Below are 18303 nucleotides of genomic sequence, written 5' to 3'. Positions count from 1 at the left end.
CCTGCCAGGCTCCTCTCACCCGGGTATCGGTAACCTCCGTCCTGCCAGGTTCCTCTCACCCGGGTATCGGTAATCTCCGTCCTGCCAGGCTCCTCTCACCCGGGTATCGGTAATCTCCGTCCTGCCAGGTTCCTCTCACCCGGGTATCGGTAATCTCCGTCCTGCCAGGTTCCTCTCACCCGGGTATCGGTAACCTCCGTCCTGCCAGGTTCCTCTCACCCGGGTATCGGTAATCTCCATCCTGCCAGGCTCCTCTCACCCGGGTATCGGTAATCTCCGTCCTGCCAGGTTCCTCTCACCCGGGTATCGGTAATCTCCATCCTGCCAGGCTCCTCTCACCCGGGTATCGGTAATCTCCGTCCTGCCAGGTTCCTCTCACCCTGGTATCGGTAATCTCCATCCTGCCAGGTTCCTCTCACCCGGGTATCGGTAATCTCCGTCCTGCCAGGTTCCTCTCACCCGGGTATCGGTAATCTCCATCCTGCCAGGTTCCTCTCACCCTGGTATCGGTAACCTCCGTCCTGCCAGGCTCCTCTCACCCGGGTATCGGTAATCTCCGTCCTGCCAGGCTCCTCTCACCCGGGTATCGGTAACCTCCATCCTGCCAGGTTCCTCTCACCCTGGTATCGGTAACCTCCGTCCTGCCAGGCTCCTCTCACCCGGGTATCGGTAATCTCCATCCTGCCAGGTTCCTCTCACCCGGGTATCGGTAATCTCCGTCCTGCCAGGTTCCTCTCACCCGGGTATCGGTAACCTCCGTCCTGCCAGGCTCCTCTCACCCGGGTATCGGTAATCTCCGTCCTGCCAGGCTCCTCTCACCCGGGTATCGGTAACCTCCGTCCTGCCAGGCTCCTCTCACCCGGGTATCGGTAATCTCCGTCCTGCCAGGTTCCTCTCACCCGGGTATCGGTAATCTCCATCCTGCCAGGCTCCTCTCACCCGGGTATCGGTAATCTCCATCCTGCCAGGTTCCTCTCACCCGGGTATCGGTAATCTCCATCCTGCCAGGTTCCTCTCACCCGGGTATCGGTAATCTCCATCCTGCCAGGTTCCTCTCACCCGGGTATCGGTAATCTCCGTCCTGCCAGGTTCCTCTCACCCGGGTATCGGTAATCTCCATCCTGCCAGGTTCCTCTCACCCTGGTATCGGTAACCTCCGTCCTGCCAGGCTCCTCTCACCCGGGTATCGGTAATCTCCGTCCTGCCAGGCTCCTCTCACCCGGGTATCGGTAATCTCCGTCCTGCCAGGTTCCTCTCACCCGGGTATCGGTAACCTCCATCCTGCCAGGTTCCTCTCACCCTGGTATCGGTAACCTCCGTCCTGCCAGGCTCCTCTCACCCGTGTATCGGTAACCTCCGTCCTGCCGGGTTCCTCTCAAAAAAGACTAACTTTCTGTACAATTTTTTCCTTTAGAAATACAAGTTGCATTCGGACTTGAATAGGACCCTGCGTGTCTATCCCACTGTCTTGTGCTTTAGAAGCTATGTCTAAAGATGACATAGAGACGGAGATGCAGAAGACCAATTTCTGTTCTATCGTGAGAGAACGCTCATTAGCACAGTTACAGGAATGACGGGAACTCCCAAGGAGGAAGACTTGGCAGAACATCGAGAGAATTCTTCTTTCCCAAGAAAAAGTCTTTCCATCACATTCTGTGTTAAAATCCATCACGGAAAATTAAGAGAAGAATTCTGCCAAAAAATTATGTCGGGAAAAGATTAAAATTGGTCTACATGATTTGAACCAAAAAGGTTGATATTGGTCAACTAAAATTGATTTCCTTGTAGCCAAAAGTACATGACGTTCCTTCATATATAACTCCTGAATTAAATGGCTGCTGGATTCCTATGCCGCCAACCACAAGACATTCAATTTGGGCTACGAAGCTTTGGTGTAGGTTCGAAAATAAATTTATCCAGTAACCCTTTTGAACCAGAGAAACCCGTTTGATTCTAACTTTGCAAATATAATGGACATTTTAGCAGAAGATTATAAACATTCTCTCCCACTTTCTGGAGATAGAGGAAGGAATTAATATTCCATTTGTCAAAAGAATAGAAAGACTATCAGAGCCAAGATACAAGGAACAGGTTTACAAGAATCCGGACATAGAGACACCACATTTTTGGATTTCTGACGCTGAGAACTAGTATCCCATCTTCTTAAACTTTCCAGAAGTGATTATTTGATTTTATGTTTGTCTGAAACTAGACCTCACTAGGCATAACTCATCATTCAGTCCTTACCAGTAGCTACTTTTGCCATCTTGAATGTTGGAAGGTAAATTTAAAGACCAAAGGTCTTACGCACGTCAAGGAAAACATCAACGAGTAGAGACAAGGTAGATTATAGAGAGTTTATATCATGGTTGGATCCCCTATCTGTACTGGCGCTAAGATTGGTCTTGACAGGAACATCCTTCTGTGTAATTTGTGGCAGTCTGAAGTTAATGAGATGTTTCCGTCATCTCAAGTCTCAAACTTACCCCATGGATCCCCTGAAGGTGGCAAAGACTTTTGCCCTCCTTAAAGAAGATCCTTATAACCAGGGCCACTCAATACCTCTACAGAGGCGATTACATCTTGAACGCGCGGTCTCCATTCTTGTAGACATTGGTTGAGAATTTGATGACCTCACAGACACGCTATGGCCGTTGCAGCCTTGCCAAATCAGCATTCGGGTCAGGGGTCAATGCTATACAGTAGAATTTGGTTGGTGGGTTGACAACACTCGATTGGAATGACGATTCCTGACGACATCAATCGTGAAAGGGGTAGAATTGGCCATACTGGATCCTTCAGTTGCAAAACTATTGATTGGACACTGACAGAACTGGCGAGGGGCGAAGAGAAGGGATCTGTTGATTGGGTAGCGGATTGATTTATGCAAACTGCCCTTTAGTGCATCTCCTCTTGTCCTTAAACTGGTCAAACAGAATGTGGAGTGTAGTGTAAATGTCATTACTTAGAATGACCACAAGGCGTCACCAGAGACACGTCAAGCTGACAGACACCGAATATCCATTTAATCAAACGTAAATAACTTGTGTCTGCCCAGTACTTTGTGAACTACAAGTACCAGCATGTCCTACCAAGCGTGGCTGGAAGCGAATGCTGGGACTTGTAGTATCACTGGGGGGCATGGCCTATTTTGCAACGATTGTGAAATGTCAGCTAGCGGTTGCGTTTGGATCCCTGTGTGATTGCTGACGGAGGAACGGCCGTCCGGAGGGGGTCGGTACACACACGATGTGTAGTTGTGCAGCACCGAGAGACAGGTTTCTGAATTGTAGCGTTCTCATCTCCAGGAAACGATCCCAGTATCAGGAAACGTTCGGTGGTTTCGTCACTACCGAATAAGTTCAACTATTAATCCCGTCAGCTCCAGATCACTGGAGCCGGGGGAGATCGGCGGAGCGGAGGCAATTCCACAGACACACCTCGTTTTACGGGGTGAAACGTGATATTGTGGAGTGATATTATGTGACGAGGTGGAGGCAGCGCATTTTAGAGGCATTTCCACCCCACAGCAGGACGTCAGCTTCACGGCTCAGTCAGCAATCTGCAGGTTTCGTCCTTAAATGGGACCCGGATTGCGCCTCCATGTTACATTCCCAGCGTGTTCTCACAGCAATGTAATAAAACGTTTCACACACACATCATTACCACTGGGAAGAACGTGTTACCTCTGTGTGCGTTGGGAAGTCTGTCCAGGGGCGCGGATGGAAAACCAATACATTATACTGACATTATGATATAATATATCACTATGTATCTGTCAGGGGGTAGATGGGACAGAGCGATGTTCTGCAGATCTCTAGAGATGTCAGTAATGTAATAATCTGCAGAATATATCACTATGTATCTGTCAGGGGGTAGATGGGACAGAGCGATGTTCTGCAGATCTCCAGAGAGGTCAGTAATGTAATAATCTACAGAATATATCACTGTGTATCTGTCAGGAGGTAGATGGGACAGAGCAATGTTCTGCAGATCTCTAGAGAGGTCAGTAATGTAATAATCTGCAGAATATATCACTATGTATCTGTCAGGGGGTAGATGGGACAGAGCAATGTTCTGCAGATCTCTAGAGAGGTCAGTAATGTAATAATCTGCAGAATATATCACTATGTATCTATCAGGGGGTAGGTGGGACAGAGCAATGTTCTGCAGATCTCTAGAGAGGTCAGTAATGTAATAATCTGCAGAATATATCACTATGTATCTGTCAGGAGGTAGATGGGACAGAGCAATGTTCTGCAGATCTCTAGAGAGGTCAGTAATGTAATAATCTGCAGAATATATCACTATGTATCTGTCAGGGGGTAGATGGGACAGAGCAATGTTCTGCAGATCTCTAGAGAGGTCAGTAATGTAATACTCTGCAGAATATATCACTATGTATGTGTCAGGGGGTAGATGGGACAGAGTAATGTTCTGCAGATCTCTAGAGAGGTCAGTAATGTAATAATCTGCAGAATATATCACTATGTATCTGTCAGGAGGTAGATGGGACAGAGCAATGTTCTGCAGATCTCTAGAGAGGTCAGTAATGTAATAATCTGCAGAATATATCACTATGTATCTGTCAGGGAGTAGATGGGACAGAGCAATGTTCTGCAGATCTCTAGAGAGGTCAGTAATGTAATAATCTGCAAAATATATCACTATGTATGTGTCAGGGGGTAGATGGGACAGAGTAATGTTCTGCAGATCTCTAGAGAGGTCAGTAATGTAATAATCTGCAGAATATATCACTATGTATCTGTCAGGAGGTAGATGGGACAGAGCAATGTTCTGCAGATCTCTAGAGAGGTCAGTAATGTAATAATCTGCAGAATATATCACTATGTATCTGTCAGGGGGTAGATGGGACAGAGCAATGTTCTGCAGATCTCTAGAGAGGTCAGTAATGTAATAATCTGCAGAATATATCACTATGTATCTGTCAGGAGGTAGATGGGACAGAGCAATGTTCTGCAGATCTCTAGAGAGGTCAGTAATGTAATAATCTGCAGAATATATCACTATGTATCTGTCAGGAGGTAGATGGGACAGAGCAATGTTCTGCAGATCTCTAGAGAGGTCAGTAATGTAATAATCTGCAGAATATATCACTATGTATCTGTCAGGGGGTAGATGGGACAGAGCAATGTTCTGCAGATCTCTAAAGAGGTCAGTAATGTAATAATCTGCAGAATATATCACTATGTATCTGTCAGGGGGTAGATGGGACAGAGCAATGTTCTGCAGATCTCTAGAGAGGTCAGTAATGTAATAATCTGCAGAATATATCACTATGTATCTGTCAGGAGGTAGATGGGACAGAGCAATGTTCTGCAGATCTCTAGAGAGGTCAGTAATGTAATAATCTGCAGAATATATCACTATGTATCTGTCAGGAGGTAGATGGGACAGAGCAATGTTCTGCAGATCTCTAGAGAGGTCAGTAATGTAATAATCTGCAGAATATATCACTATGTATCTGTCAGGGGGTAGATGGGACAGAGCAATGTTCTGCAGATCTCTAAAGAGGTCAGTAATGTAATAATCTGCAGAATATATCACTATGTATCTGTCAGGGGGTAGATGGGACAGAGCAATGTTCTGCAGATCTCTAGAGAGGTCAGTAATGTAATAATCTGCAGAATATATCAGTGTGTTCCTGTCAGGGGGTAGATGGGACAGAGCAATGTTCTGCAGATCTCTAGAGGGGTCAGTAATGTAATAATCTGCAGAATATATCACTATGTATCTGTCAGGGGGTAGATGGGACAGAGCAATGTTCTGCAGATCTCTAGAGGGGTCAGTAATGTAATAATCTGCAGAATATATCACTATGTATCTGTCAAAGGGTAGATGGGACAGAGCAATGTTCTGCAGATCTCTAGAGGGGTCAGTAATGTAATACTCTGCAGAATAGGACCTCCGGGGCAGTAATCTTGTCATTATCTCCTCATGATTCGTATGTAGGTAAAGATATGCGGCCGGGTTCTGGTACTATGAGGGTCCTGTCACGCTGTGGGGAGACCTCTGCATTAAACCAATACCCATCTCCGGCTCCTGCAGAGCGGCCATCGCTGACCACACGGACGTCTCACTGAATGTTTGTTACACGGCCACTTCCTGCTAGTAAATGTGAAAGTGGAACAGTTCTACAAAACCAGTGAAGACACAGTATAGAGGGACACGTCTTATGTCTCATATATGTGAACAGTAAGCGTTTAGCAACGTAGAATAAGCTTCTTCCATTATATACAATTTAAAGGCTGGGAATTAACTATAAACTTATGTTCCTCAATAGTAAGAGTCCCGATGCATTATGGGTGAGAGGGGGAAATAGGTTATATAAATATATTATATATAATGTATTATGATGAAGCCAGTGTTACAGTGTGATCATGACTAAATAAAATACCCAGTTATTTATGTATTTATCAATATTGTTATAATTACACATTTTTAATCTTTACCCCTCTCCATTTTATTTTTTTTAAATGGGGTCAAGCACCTCATAAGACTGTGGGTGGTGATTGCAGGTGATACCAATTTCCTGTCATGTCTCTGTCGTTGTTCTCTTAAATTCTCTCTCAGACTCCTGTCAGCTCTCTCTATTTCTCTACAACTAGTCCTGTCAGCTCTCTCTATTTCTCTACAACTAGTCCTGTCAGCTCTCTTCCCTTATTTTTTTCCTACCCCCCCAACTAAAGCTGGAGTTTGATTTTAGTTCACGGGTAACACCGTCACCATTACGTAACAATGAGGACAAAAAAAAAAATATATATATAAAAAAATAATTGAATAGAGAGTAAAGGATCTCGTGAGACGGAGTTTGAGGTTAGAAGTAAGGTGAGTGGGTTTTTAACACGTGGTTACTCGCTAATTCCTGACCACGTTCCAGTTTTGCCTTGAAAAACAATGAAAAAACATTTAAACGTGTGCAAAATATGGTCAGGAATGGGATTTGCACTTGAACGAACAATAGAAGACAGGTTCGATTGAGTGATCCGTGGCAGATTCGATTGTGTGATCAGGATTGGCTGATGGTAGGCGTTGTATGATTTGAGCGGCAGGGCTCGGTTACAGCCAGGCTAGAGGTAGGAAATATTCGTATCTTTAGAAATAACACAGGTCAAAAAGCCGAGACCATTTGAGCCGCTGTGACATCACTGGAACCCCCCCCCCCTCCCCTCGATTCACAAATTACACTGTGCATTTCTGCAAAGCAAGTTTGGCAATCTGTCTGTCACTCTCTGTCTGCCAAGTGAAGAATCTCCTCTTAGCACGACAACATGGTGAACATATATAATCAAGTACAAACAGTCTAGTTAATATTATTCAACTCAGTATAACGCATACATATTTTGCAAACACTTGTAAATGTATTATTTAACGCCTAGACAGCTACAAAACCTCAGGCAGGAAGGACAGTTTCCTGGACATGAATGTGCACATTAAAGGGCCTGAAAATAGCCTGCGAGGCTGCTAGAAAAGTGGGGACAGTCAAATAAATAACTGACAAATGCACACATCGATCCGAGGCTTAGTTCAGGCAAGTTTAATAGCAGAATGCAAATACACTTATATGTCTAAGGATGCAACGTTCCAATGATAACACGTTTGTACAGACGTCGCCCACTTCACTGCTTGAACCTAACGTAGCTATAAATTCAAGTGCACCAACCTCTCAGTGCTTTGTGTCAGGGTGGACAATTGGACGGCCGGGCGGCTGTCCAATCAGAGTGCTCAAAGCAAGAGTTGTCAGAGAGCTTGAATTTTTAAGCCTTTTGTCTCCTACGGCAGGAGAATTGCCCCGATGGTTCGGGGAAGGAGTTATACACTATAATATCACGGCTTCTTTAAGATTCCTATTTATAATAGAATTGTACCAATACAGATCAGACCCAAAAGGAAAGACAGACCTGGGTTTGTGAATTTTACACAGTACTTTGATTTCCATTGATGGCTTTTGAACGGTAGATCTTTGAACAATTCCAAAGCCTTAATAACGTGAAAATAAACATTGTGAGGTAAAAGATTTCGTTAAAAAAAAACAAACCAGGACACGTAAGAGCCTTAAATACGACATATACATGAAAAAAAATAATATATATAGATGCAGATAGAGTGGACGTCGTACGGGGGATCAGTTCAGTTTTTCGCCCTTATTCAGTGTCTCGTACGTCCCTTTTTCTGTCGGGCCGAGACCCTGCAAGGAAGGGAGACGACTTGTTTTTATTTCAATTAATTTTCCTGTAAACGTTCAGTGTAAAACATACATGGACCAAACTGCTTGATGAGTATGAGGAACCGTTAATCAGCCATTTTGTCAGCTTACGTAAAGATACAATCCCCTCTACACAGGAGGAGAGTTTCTTTAACACAAGTCACTCTGGTTACTCGTAAGAAGAGAAACGTTTCGTTATTTTTTTATTTGAGTTATGTTTCGGGTCGTTACTGGCTCAGTGTCATGCCACTGCCATGGCGACCACAGTCACGCGACACCATGTAGTGACCAGAGATGCTTTAGAATGCCATCACATGGTCATGGAGTGGGTTTGTGACTGACTGGCTCTGACTCGGAGATCAGGTTACACTTTTGCTGTTTTGTTCTGAAACAGGACATTTTGCAATATACCTCCCCCTACAGATCAATTTTTAAACCTACTAAATTATAGCAGGGACCTATTGAGACGCAATGTCTACCATAAAGTCATATGAAAATATTTTTATTTAATGTTATTGTCTCTAAGATCCTCGATAGAACCTTTTTATTTCTTGCACAGGAGACAACGGAATTTAGACCCCTGACTTTCTATGGAGAAGGATGAAGTAGATGATTGACAGACACAGTAACCAATAGAAAATTAGGGGAGGTACAAAAATACTTTACGCTAAATGACCCCAAACTGAACACAGATTTTGATTGGCTGCTTAGACCCTTTGCACAAAATCTGTGTTCATGCAATATTCTAGCTGATCCTAACATCCCTAATAATTTGTACTAGAAAATGTTTATGTGATGATTCATGGCAGAAGCTGGTCAATAAAATTGATTTGTTTGCCGTGGGTATAAATTATTTTATATTACAAAATTACTTTTTTTCCCCAACATTAAAGTTTGAAAAAACTGATTATTTTTACATGTTTGTATGTTTGCGTGACAAAATTTAAATACAAAATTGGTTGTGTGTTACAAAATGTATTTTGTGGACCAACTATAAAAAAAAAAAAAAAAAAAGTGTCCAAAATTAATTGTGTTTCATGCCACAATATGTTTTGATCATATAAGTGAGTTTGTGGGGCCATTGCTGCCATGTTTTAGTGTTTCGAACATAATTTTTAGAAACCGAGGTATGAAACGTGACTATGTCCTTTTCAAAATCTCTCTGGCTTGGCTGCCACTCACACAGTTACAATCAGTCTGATGCACAGACTCAGGCTAAAAGCTCTCAGCGTGTGATGGCAAAGGTGGGGGGAGAAGGAGGAGGAGGTCACAGTGCAGACAGAGATCAGAGGGGTGTTCCAAAGCGCCTCTGCTCACTAGATCAGGTGACTGTGGTTGCCATGGTGGTTCAATCATAAATCATCAATAGCAGGCTGAACAAACAAACCAGTGAAAAGTAAAAACACCAACATTATATTTATAGCTTTCCACCGTCATTTACATTATTTTTTTTTTTACATTTTTCCTTTGCAATAGTCAAATGATAATTGTTTAAAACGGAGCTACCGCAGTACTACTAGTGGACAGCAGAGGGTGCCAAACCATTCCCCCTGAGTATTACAGAGTAGAGTGAGCCGAGGGCTATTTTAGTGCAAGATGAATTTACACTTAATTTGCGGCTTTCTCCTTAATAAGTTTGTGTGCTTTCATTACATATAAAGATTGTAATAATAATAATAATATTTGGACAATCTCTGGTAATACTTACTGTGTATACACCTTCTGATCCCTGGAACAAAACACAGAATAAAATCATTAAAAAAAAACAAAAAAACACAACATTTGTAAATTATATTTGGGATATTGCACTCCCTGCTGTAAATTAGAGAAGCGTTCTGTCACCATATAAAAGCACAAGGCTGGAACCCGGGTACCTTTATAGAGGTGACAGAAATCTGAGGTCACTCGTCTTCCTAAAGAACGCTGACATCACAACTCACCGATAATATAGCTATTATTTACCGGAGCGGATACATATATTAATATAATTAGTGTACTATAAAACCGCTACGAAAACACCGGTAAGAAGGAAATCGGACTTCTGTCCCAGCAAGGGTCACGTTACAACAAAAAATATATAAAGGTATATAGATGAGGAAAACAGTGACCAGTCGAGAGACTTCCAAACTCCACAGAGTGTTATTTCATTGGACGTTATCCAACAATTAGTGGATAATACCCCTAGTCATGGAAATAGATAATACAAATGCAGAACAGAAAGCCAAAAGCAAAAAAATAAATAAAAAATCAGCCTCTGGCCTGAAGAGCTTGCGATCTATGCGTCATTTTGAGCAGCAGTTTCGTTTCCACGAAGCAGAGTTTTGAGATGGGGTGGGTATAGCGAGCACGAGAACACAGCCTAGGAGGAAGTGGTCAGCGAGGGCTGGACACCAAAATATCTTCTGTTCTCCTTTCACAACGAAGCTGCTCTGACCTTATAAGTCTCTGTGGGGAAGCTCTGAGGCAGCCAAGAAAGTCCATTTATCGTTAGAGGAACAGACTTATTTTAAAATGATTACATACTAGAGAGGTGCGTGAGAACCAACGCAGGACACTGATGGACCGTTAAGACGGGGAGGGCAGAGTGTAAGCTCCCTGGCTTCAGATCAATAGTCACAGATTCCATTCCGGAGCCCTTAACCACTATACCAGCTCAGCCATAGCCGAGAGTTTGAGGGACTGAATTAGTCTCTCTCGGCTATCGGTGGGTCTTTTGGTCCCCCTTGTATTTAATATTCAATCTACGGCGGGAAATGCCTATTTGAGACAAAGGCAGGAATAAAACAATATTTTTAACAAATGATTTTGTATCATTTTCTGCCCCCTAATCCCCAAGCCCATTGCCTTACTCATCACACATCCTGTCTCTCTCACAGTCCTGTCACCTTGACAATATTGCCACAATACGCTCTTTTCTTACCCAACATGCTATTAAAACTCTTATCCATTCTCTCATCATCTCCCATCTTGACTATTGCAACCTCCTGCTATCTGGTATTCCTGACACCCATATATCCACACTTCAATCCATCCTAAATGCTGCTGCAAGACTGATCTTCCTCTCACTGCTCCACATATGCTGTGCAAATCCCTGCACTGGCTCCTTGTGTCCTCCAGAATCAAATTCAAATTACTCACCCTTACCTACAAAGTCCTCAACAACACCACCCTGCATACATCTCAAATGTCATAGCCAAATACTCTCCCTCCCGCCCTCTTAGATCTACCTCTGACCAGCGCCTTGTCTCGTCTCTGGTAACCACCTCTCACTCCTGACTGCAAGACTTCTCCCGTGCTGCTCCCCACTTATGGAATTCCCTACCACGCTCAATCAGACTTTTCCACAGGCTTCAAATCTTTAGACATTCTTCTAAAAACCCATCTATTTATTAGAGGTGACCTTATCCTCGATAACACTATTCACACTAATACACCCTTACAACTATCCCAATCTCCACTCTGAGCCACTCTCGCTCCTCTTGTTTCAGCTGTGCCCTCCTCCACTTAGAATGTAAGCTCTGTAATGAGCAGGGTCCTCCATACCCTTTGTTTTCATGTCTGCATTTATTTTGTCTGCCATGTATGTCCGTGTTTATGTATGCATAAGAGATTATTTAGAACATCCATTACAGTTATTGTAGAGCAGTTAGTTCCGATCATCACTTTTGTGGCCACAAAGCTCTAAGTTTATATAATCTTATCACACCCCTCTATGTACCCCACAAGGGCACATCTACGGCACTGGCGTCCAATCTGCTGCAAGAAACCTTTGTGGTCTACAAGAATCCAAAACAATATTTTAATCTCTTTATGCGCTAGACCGAGTTATATAAATATTCTCCACTGTCCTTAGCAAGAGCCTCGTTCTCTACAAACCTGCTGGTCTAGGGGGTGTGTACAACGGTCTCTACCTCAGCCAACAGTACAAGGAAAATGTATGATGTAATCCCTCTTTCTTCCCACAGCCCAAAGATAGACCTGTAGGCCATTTTGACTAAATAGGCACCTTAGTGTGTGTGTGTGCGTTTTTCTGTAATAAGGGAATTAGATTGTAAGCTCTTCTGGGCGAAGGACTGGTGCCTGAATACAGTTTAGAAGTATAGGGTTGACGCATGGCATCAAGGAGAGCAAACATCTCACTGCAACCCCAGTCTACCTTCTCAACAATCACTTATCCCCTCAGGAATGAGGAGGTACCAGAAAGCAGCAGACAAGAGAACAAGCTTCGGGAATAATCACACAAGTCCCGCCATGATATCACAACAATTGACATTGCAATTTTAAAATTCACGCACTTTAGTTACATATAGTCGAGCCCTTACCTTCATCTCTACCGCTCCGTCGCCCTTTCCTATCTCACTGTAGATCTGTTTTTCTGGACAGTTGAGAGGCTGCGGGCAAACGAGATATTACAATTGTGACAAACATATCTCTAAAAATCGGCAAACGTGTCTTGGTTGTTGCCCCCAGATAGAGAGGGGAAGGTGGTTGAGATGTGTACATGGGGTGATTTGTAAGGATGTTACATGTCAGCTGGTAAGAGACGATTAGACCATTTGAGTTTGACATCCTTGGTGTTGCAAGTGGGATTATCCGTGTTAATGGGAGTTTAGAGAGTGTACAAGGGCGCTGTGTTGGCTGTGTTAGACGCAATGTAACATGGGGGATTAGAATAGTATATATTTCAGCAGTAAAATACCTCGTAGAGTGCCGATCCAGGGTTTTTCTTCTGAGCCTTGGCTACCTTCACCTGTGGAGGTAAAAAAAAAAGGGATGTAGACATATTGACGGAGGAACGGTATGGCTCTGGAGTACATCAAGAAGACTCAAGACTTAGGGTAACCCCAGCTCACCCCTAAAATTGGGCAAGGTCCTACATAAACCATCTCAGTTTACAGCAAGCTTAACCAACCTGTGATTCTCCGGCTGTCCCCAGTGTGTCCCACAAGCCGTATTACGGGCAGGTTTGGATTCGTGTTAATAACCTTTGTTACAGATGTTTGATTCCCATACGGTGCAGAACAACACTCACCTTAAGGTGGCAGTAGAGAGCCGTGAGGACAATTCCATAGAGGAAAAGGATACCATCGAGGATATAGCATATCTCCGGCTCTTGCATTCCTGAAGCTGAAAATACAAAACAAAGATCTACTCGGTACAGTTTTCTTCTCAACATATAGTGTAAATTTGGAGCTCTGCAGAAAATCCCGGAGACTTTACCTGTCCCAACCTGACACTGGTGGAATCCTCTATTGTAATCATTCTTAGTTACTCTTCTGGTCTACTCCCATCTAATGAAAGTTTCAGACCGTCGTTTTATTATGGATTATTTTCCAGTAAGATTGGATTGGAGATTACAAGGAAATGTTTACGTTGTACGATATTGTGAAACTAGCCACAAGCGGTCGTACTGAGCTAATAGCTCAATAATACTGAGAGTATAGAAGTTACAATGATTAATTACGTCTGCGTGAAACCGTATTTGATTGGCTCGGGTTCTTTTAAATCTGGAGTTACGAAAACCACCCCTTAGCCTGGACAAAGATTTTTTTTAAATCGAAACGCGTTGGGGTCCTGAGAAAAGAAACTCTACCAGCTGTCATCCTCCTATAAAGAATTTAGTTTTTTTGTTTTTTTTTTTAAATAAAAATTTGCCAATTATTAATTTGTAAGTGGAAATATCCAGATCTCTGTCTGGTAAAAGAAATAAATTAAAGTTTAATTTTTGACATAAGTATTTTTTAATATCTTTGGAAAAACACTAGAATATATATACACATATTTCCAGGTGTACGTCTGGTAAATAATTATAAATAAATAATTATACACCCCGTAATTTTTTGGGATATGGTGTAGGTTTGATCTTTGATAAAAAGAAGACAAATTGTTGATCCCTCTTTGGTTTGCAATAGATGTTATTAGATATAGATTAATACTATTTTCCTAATGTAATAAAAAGAAAAAAAAAAAAGGAAAATGTGTTTTCAGTCATCAAAATCCATATGTAAGTTCAACATATAAAGTCTATATATAAAAGGAAATTTTTATATGTACAGATGACACCGATTTTTTTTCCTTTCTGATTTTTTCACGTTAAATGGAAAAATAGAAGAGAAATATAATTCATAACAAGATAAAGATTATACAAGATTTATTATGGATTTTAGTCTCTGAATCAAAGACACTATATGAACACGATCTGCCCGAGTAGATTGATGGGCAGGGTCTGTGAAATGTACATGAAATAACTGGAGTGTTTAGTCCTAACTAAATATGTCCCCCCGTGCTCCGACTCTCCAGGCTGCCATGTTAGGTGGGAGGAGCTTCTCCAACAGAGCAGACAGAGTGACTGACAGCTTGGCAAACTTGCTTTGCAGAAATACTGTGCGGATTAGTGTTTCATATATACACGTACTGGGCTCGGCGATGTCACAGCCACTTAAACGACTGCAGTCTCAGCTTTTTGATCTTTATCAGACCTAATCTGCAGCCACTTGGCTGTTGTTATGCTACTGTTTGTAGGATTGGGACCACTGGGTACCAACCCCACACCCTGTCTCCCGGAGGAAAAGAAAGCTGCGTTCAGCGTTTTCCGAAATGTTCCCAGTTGCCATGAAGACACATTGGGCAGTAGGTCAACCAGATAACCACCAATAATAATTGGTTATCTGAAAGGACAATTGCTGGAGAGAAGTCACTGGACTGGTCAGTACTACACAGACCTGTTACAGGAGGAGTGTTAACCCCTGATCTGCCAAATATACTATCATTGGAGAGTGATCTACTATGGTCCGGATCCAACAAGGCACCATTAACGCGATCAGACCACACTATACATAGGTGGTCTTTTGGGTTCCACAGACGCTAGGATTTGGGGCCAATTATGAGTAAAATCAACTGCGCAGATTGTAGCCTGCAAAGGACACCGATACCCCATTAACCAATGCCGCTATATACGGATTTAGATCATTGACCAGTCAGGTTTCCCGTTCCCCAAGATTCCGATATCCTTGGCTCGGCTTTCTATCGGTCATGATGCCGGCTGGCTGGTCCGTCCGCACCGTGGTTGGCACATGACGTCACCGGTCACGCCAGCTAGACGCAGCTATTCCTGTTTTTATTATTCTCCTCATTACGAGAAGTTAATGTTGCAAGTTTCGTGCCAAAATAATAAAGGAGAAGCAGCTTCACCAGGAAACAGAATAAAATGAAATCACAAACTCAAGCGAAATTAACCCTTTGGATAAATGATTTAATTGTACGCGATCCATACCTCCCCAGAGGTTAAGAAAAGTAAAAAACTGGGTATGATAACCCCCATCACCCGTGGACACCAGCGTTACATCTTTGACACCCCCCCCATTCTTCTCACAAGAGGAACCAGCAGAGTCCCGACCAAAACAGGGACTGCTGGTCAATAGAAATATTATTATTCTATATGTTAGACCTATTTAAAGGATCTCTGAAGGCAGAAACTGAAAAAGCCACCTGGCAGTTCCATCAGACCCAGGTAACCTGGATCTGACATTGATCTATTAGATCCGGGTTACACTTAATCTTTTAAATGGGAAAAAAAATATAATAATTCGATAAAAGATCTACAAAAAAGCAACAATATGAACAATCTCTCCCCACAAATCAACTTTAAAAAGAAAGATTAACTTTCTCTAACCGCGTCTGCTTGGGTTAGTACGGCAGAAGACCACCAAAGACTAGGGGCCTCAATGCATAAGTTTCCAGTGTCAGTCATACCTCTCTACGGTCAATGTAATCACCTATACTCATTGTTCTGCATTTATACCGGTTTTAAAACTGTAAACCTAAGAATATATAGATATATATTTTTTTTTAACCATTTAGGTAAACGAATGGACATGCATTAACTGCGCAAATTTCAAAGTAAACCATATTTTTTTTTTCTCTATCAGGATTGACCAGAAAATAACATCCATTTATAATTTCTAAAAAATATTCTGTACCAATAGTGTCAATGTTCGATTTGCGCAAATAGCTTCTAAATTCAACGACGTCTTCTGTGCCGCGCATGGGGGAATATTTTATTCCCGTGCACACCAACTCTCCCATCTTTAAGCTCATTGCAAGCCACCAGAGAGCATTGTTGGGATCTGAAAAAGCCAATCGTCATTGCACTAGCAAGGCAATGTTATCCATATGGTCACATTAAAGTCTATTCAAGCCACAAAAATAACTTTTTGTGTGCGATATTAAATTTTAAAGGCACAACGGATTAACTTAAGCAAATTTCCTTACCTAATTTTTTTTGGGGGGGTATGGGGGAAACACTGTTTCTGCAATACATTTTAATGTCCATCCATCATTAAAGAAGGATGTCTTCCCTTTTTGGTAAATTTATTTTTAAACCAATTAAAACACTTTATTTGTACGCCGATATCCATCACTTATAAAGAGTGGATGGCAACGGGTTTAATTGTGTGTATCTTAGCAAAGGGGTTTAAACTGTATGTAGATATTATTAGTTTGTCTTAGTAAATAATAAAAAGCTTTGGTAGTTTAATTTTTGTATTTCACATTAGTGTGTATTGTATTGATCAGGGGTAAGAAGTCCAAGAAGTCCATTCTGATCCCATAACACAAGAAAATAAAAAGGTGAAAAATAAAAAAATATGCAAAAAGGGATTATACTAGAATAATGAAAAAACGACAAATATATCCCCCCCCCCAAAAAAAATTTATATATATATATATATATATATATATCTATCTCTATATCAGGCATGGTGGAGAAAATGTGGCCTTCTCGTAAACTTAGATAGGTCTCTGAATACACCGGCAGCCCAACCCCGTTCAGGTGTATTATGTCTATGACAACATGGGTTACCAGAAGAGAATCATATTCAATTGGAAGAACAATATACAGCCTCAGCGCTGTTGAAATCTATCTGCCTTCTATTGTCCTGAAACCAAATCTCTTTTCACAATTATATTCATCTCTCTTTATCAATCAGATCTATAAAATTAAGGACACCTCTTAAGCGCCTATTTGTATCGGCAGCAAGTAAACTTATTTCCATTAAAAAAAAAATAATAATAACATTTTAAAAAAAATCGATCAAGTTAATTTTAGATCAATGACTATTTTACCGTGAACAAACATGACGGCGTATTAAAGCGCAGTATTGTAATCAGCCCTGAACCAATTCTAAGTAGTGACCGGTGGACATCTCCGTCTGTATATACACAAACGTCAGTCCGTCACCAACAGAGAAAAAAAACCAACTCGTAATATATTTATGTTTGATAGCGGTGTAAAGAATGCAGAGATTAACGGGGATCTACCGTCCCAAAAAAATAAAAAAAAATAAAAAGATAGGCAGGTAATTAATTTTCTCCTAGGTTAATTCTCTGAACGGACTGTATCCCTGCCAAACATCATTTCCACACAGCAAAAACGATCATTTCGTAACATTATCTATGGGAGGTAGACTAAAAATAATCACATCTTATCCAACGTCACAATCTTTTAGTTCAGTAAAACAGACGATAAAAACAGATGGTAACAATGATTATAATCTCTCTCTCTCAAAAGAGAGAAATGGGAGATATATATATATATATATATATATATATATCTCTAGTTACCCACATTGATTTGGGGTGACCGATGTCACTGGTTGAGGGTCTGTGTAGTATCTCCGCTCTGACGTCCTTTCGAAGCTGTGCAGGGCTGCAAGTATGACAGCGAGACCTTGTGTCCAGACCCACACAGGAAACGTCTCTCTCTCTCCCCCGCCCCGGCCAAAAACACCAACTTACACCCTCTATCAGTAAGACGAGCAGAACTTCAGGAAACTGGAGTTCCCTATTTGGCTTCGAGAACCGTAATACAGCTATTACACTACAGTGATAATCATCTCTAGTGAACAGAAACTGTTCCTGACCTAAATTTGCTCTTCCCATGGATGTATTCATGACAGAGTAAGGAGACTAGAAAAGATTAGTGACATTAAACAGTCATCGGTTGGCTTTCTACTTGCAAAGCATGCTGGGGCTTGTAGTTTCACAACACAAAGTCAGCTGAACAATTTAAATTTTTT

General features: G+C 41.9%; 1 protein-coding gene across 1 annotated transcript; it reads right to left on the bottom strand.

Moving 5' to 3' along the window:
* Positions 1 to 7535: 7535 nt before the first annotated feature.
* FCER1G (Fc epsilon receptor Ig) lies at positions 7536 to 17934 on the bottom strand. The gene is made up of 6 exons (XM_075192615.1): positions 17853 to 17934; positions 13260 to 13354; positions 12927 to 12977; positions 12550 to 12618; positions 9936 to 9956; positions 7536 to 8209 (listed from the first exon to the last, which is right to left on the bottom strand). The coding sequence occupies exons 2-6, from the start codon at positions 13344 to 13346 to the stop codon at positions 8147 to 8149; spliced, it is 291 nt and encodes a 96-aa protein (XP_075048716.1). The 5' UTR covers positions 13347 to 13354; positions 17853 to 17934; the 3' UTR covers positions 7536 to 8146.
* Positions 17935 to 18303: the final 369 nt, after the last annotated feature.

The sequence above is a fragment of the Mixophyes fleayi genome, chromosome 12 (assembly GCF_038048845.1).
Source record: "Mixophyes fleayi isolate aMixFle1 chromosome 12, aMixFle1.hap1, whole genome shotgun sequence".
NCBI lineage: Eukaryota > Metazoa > Chordata > Amphibia > Anura > Limnodynastidae > Mixophyes > Mixophyes fleayi.
Note: the sequence above shows the minus strand (reverse complement) of the source record. Positions and strands in the feature narration are given on the sequence as shown.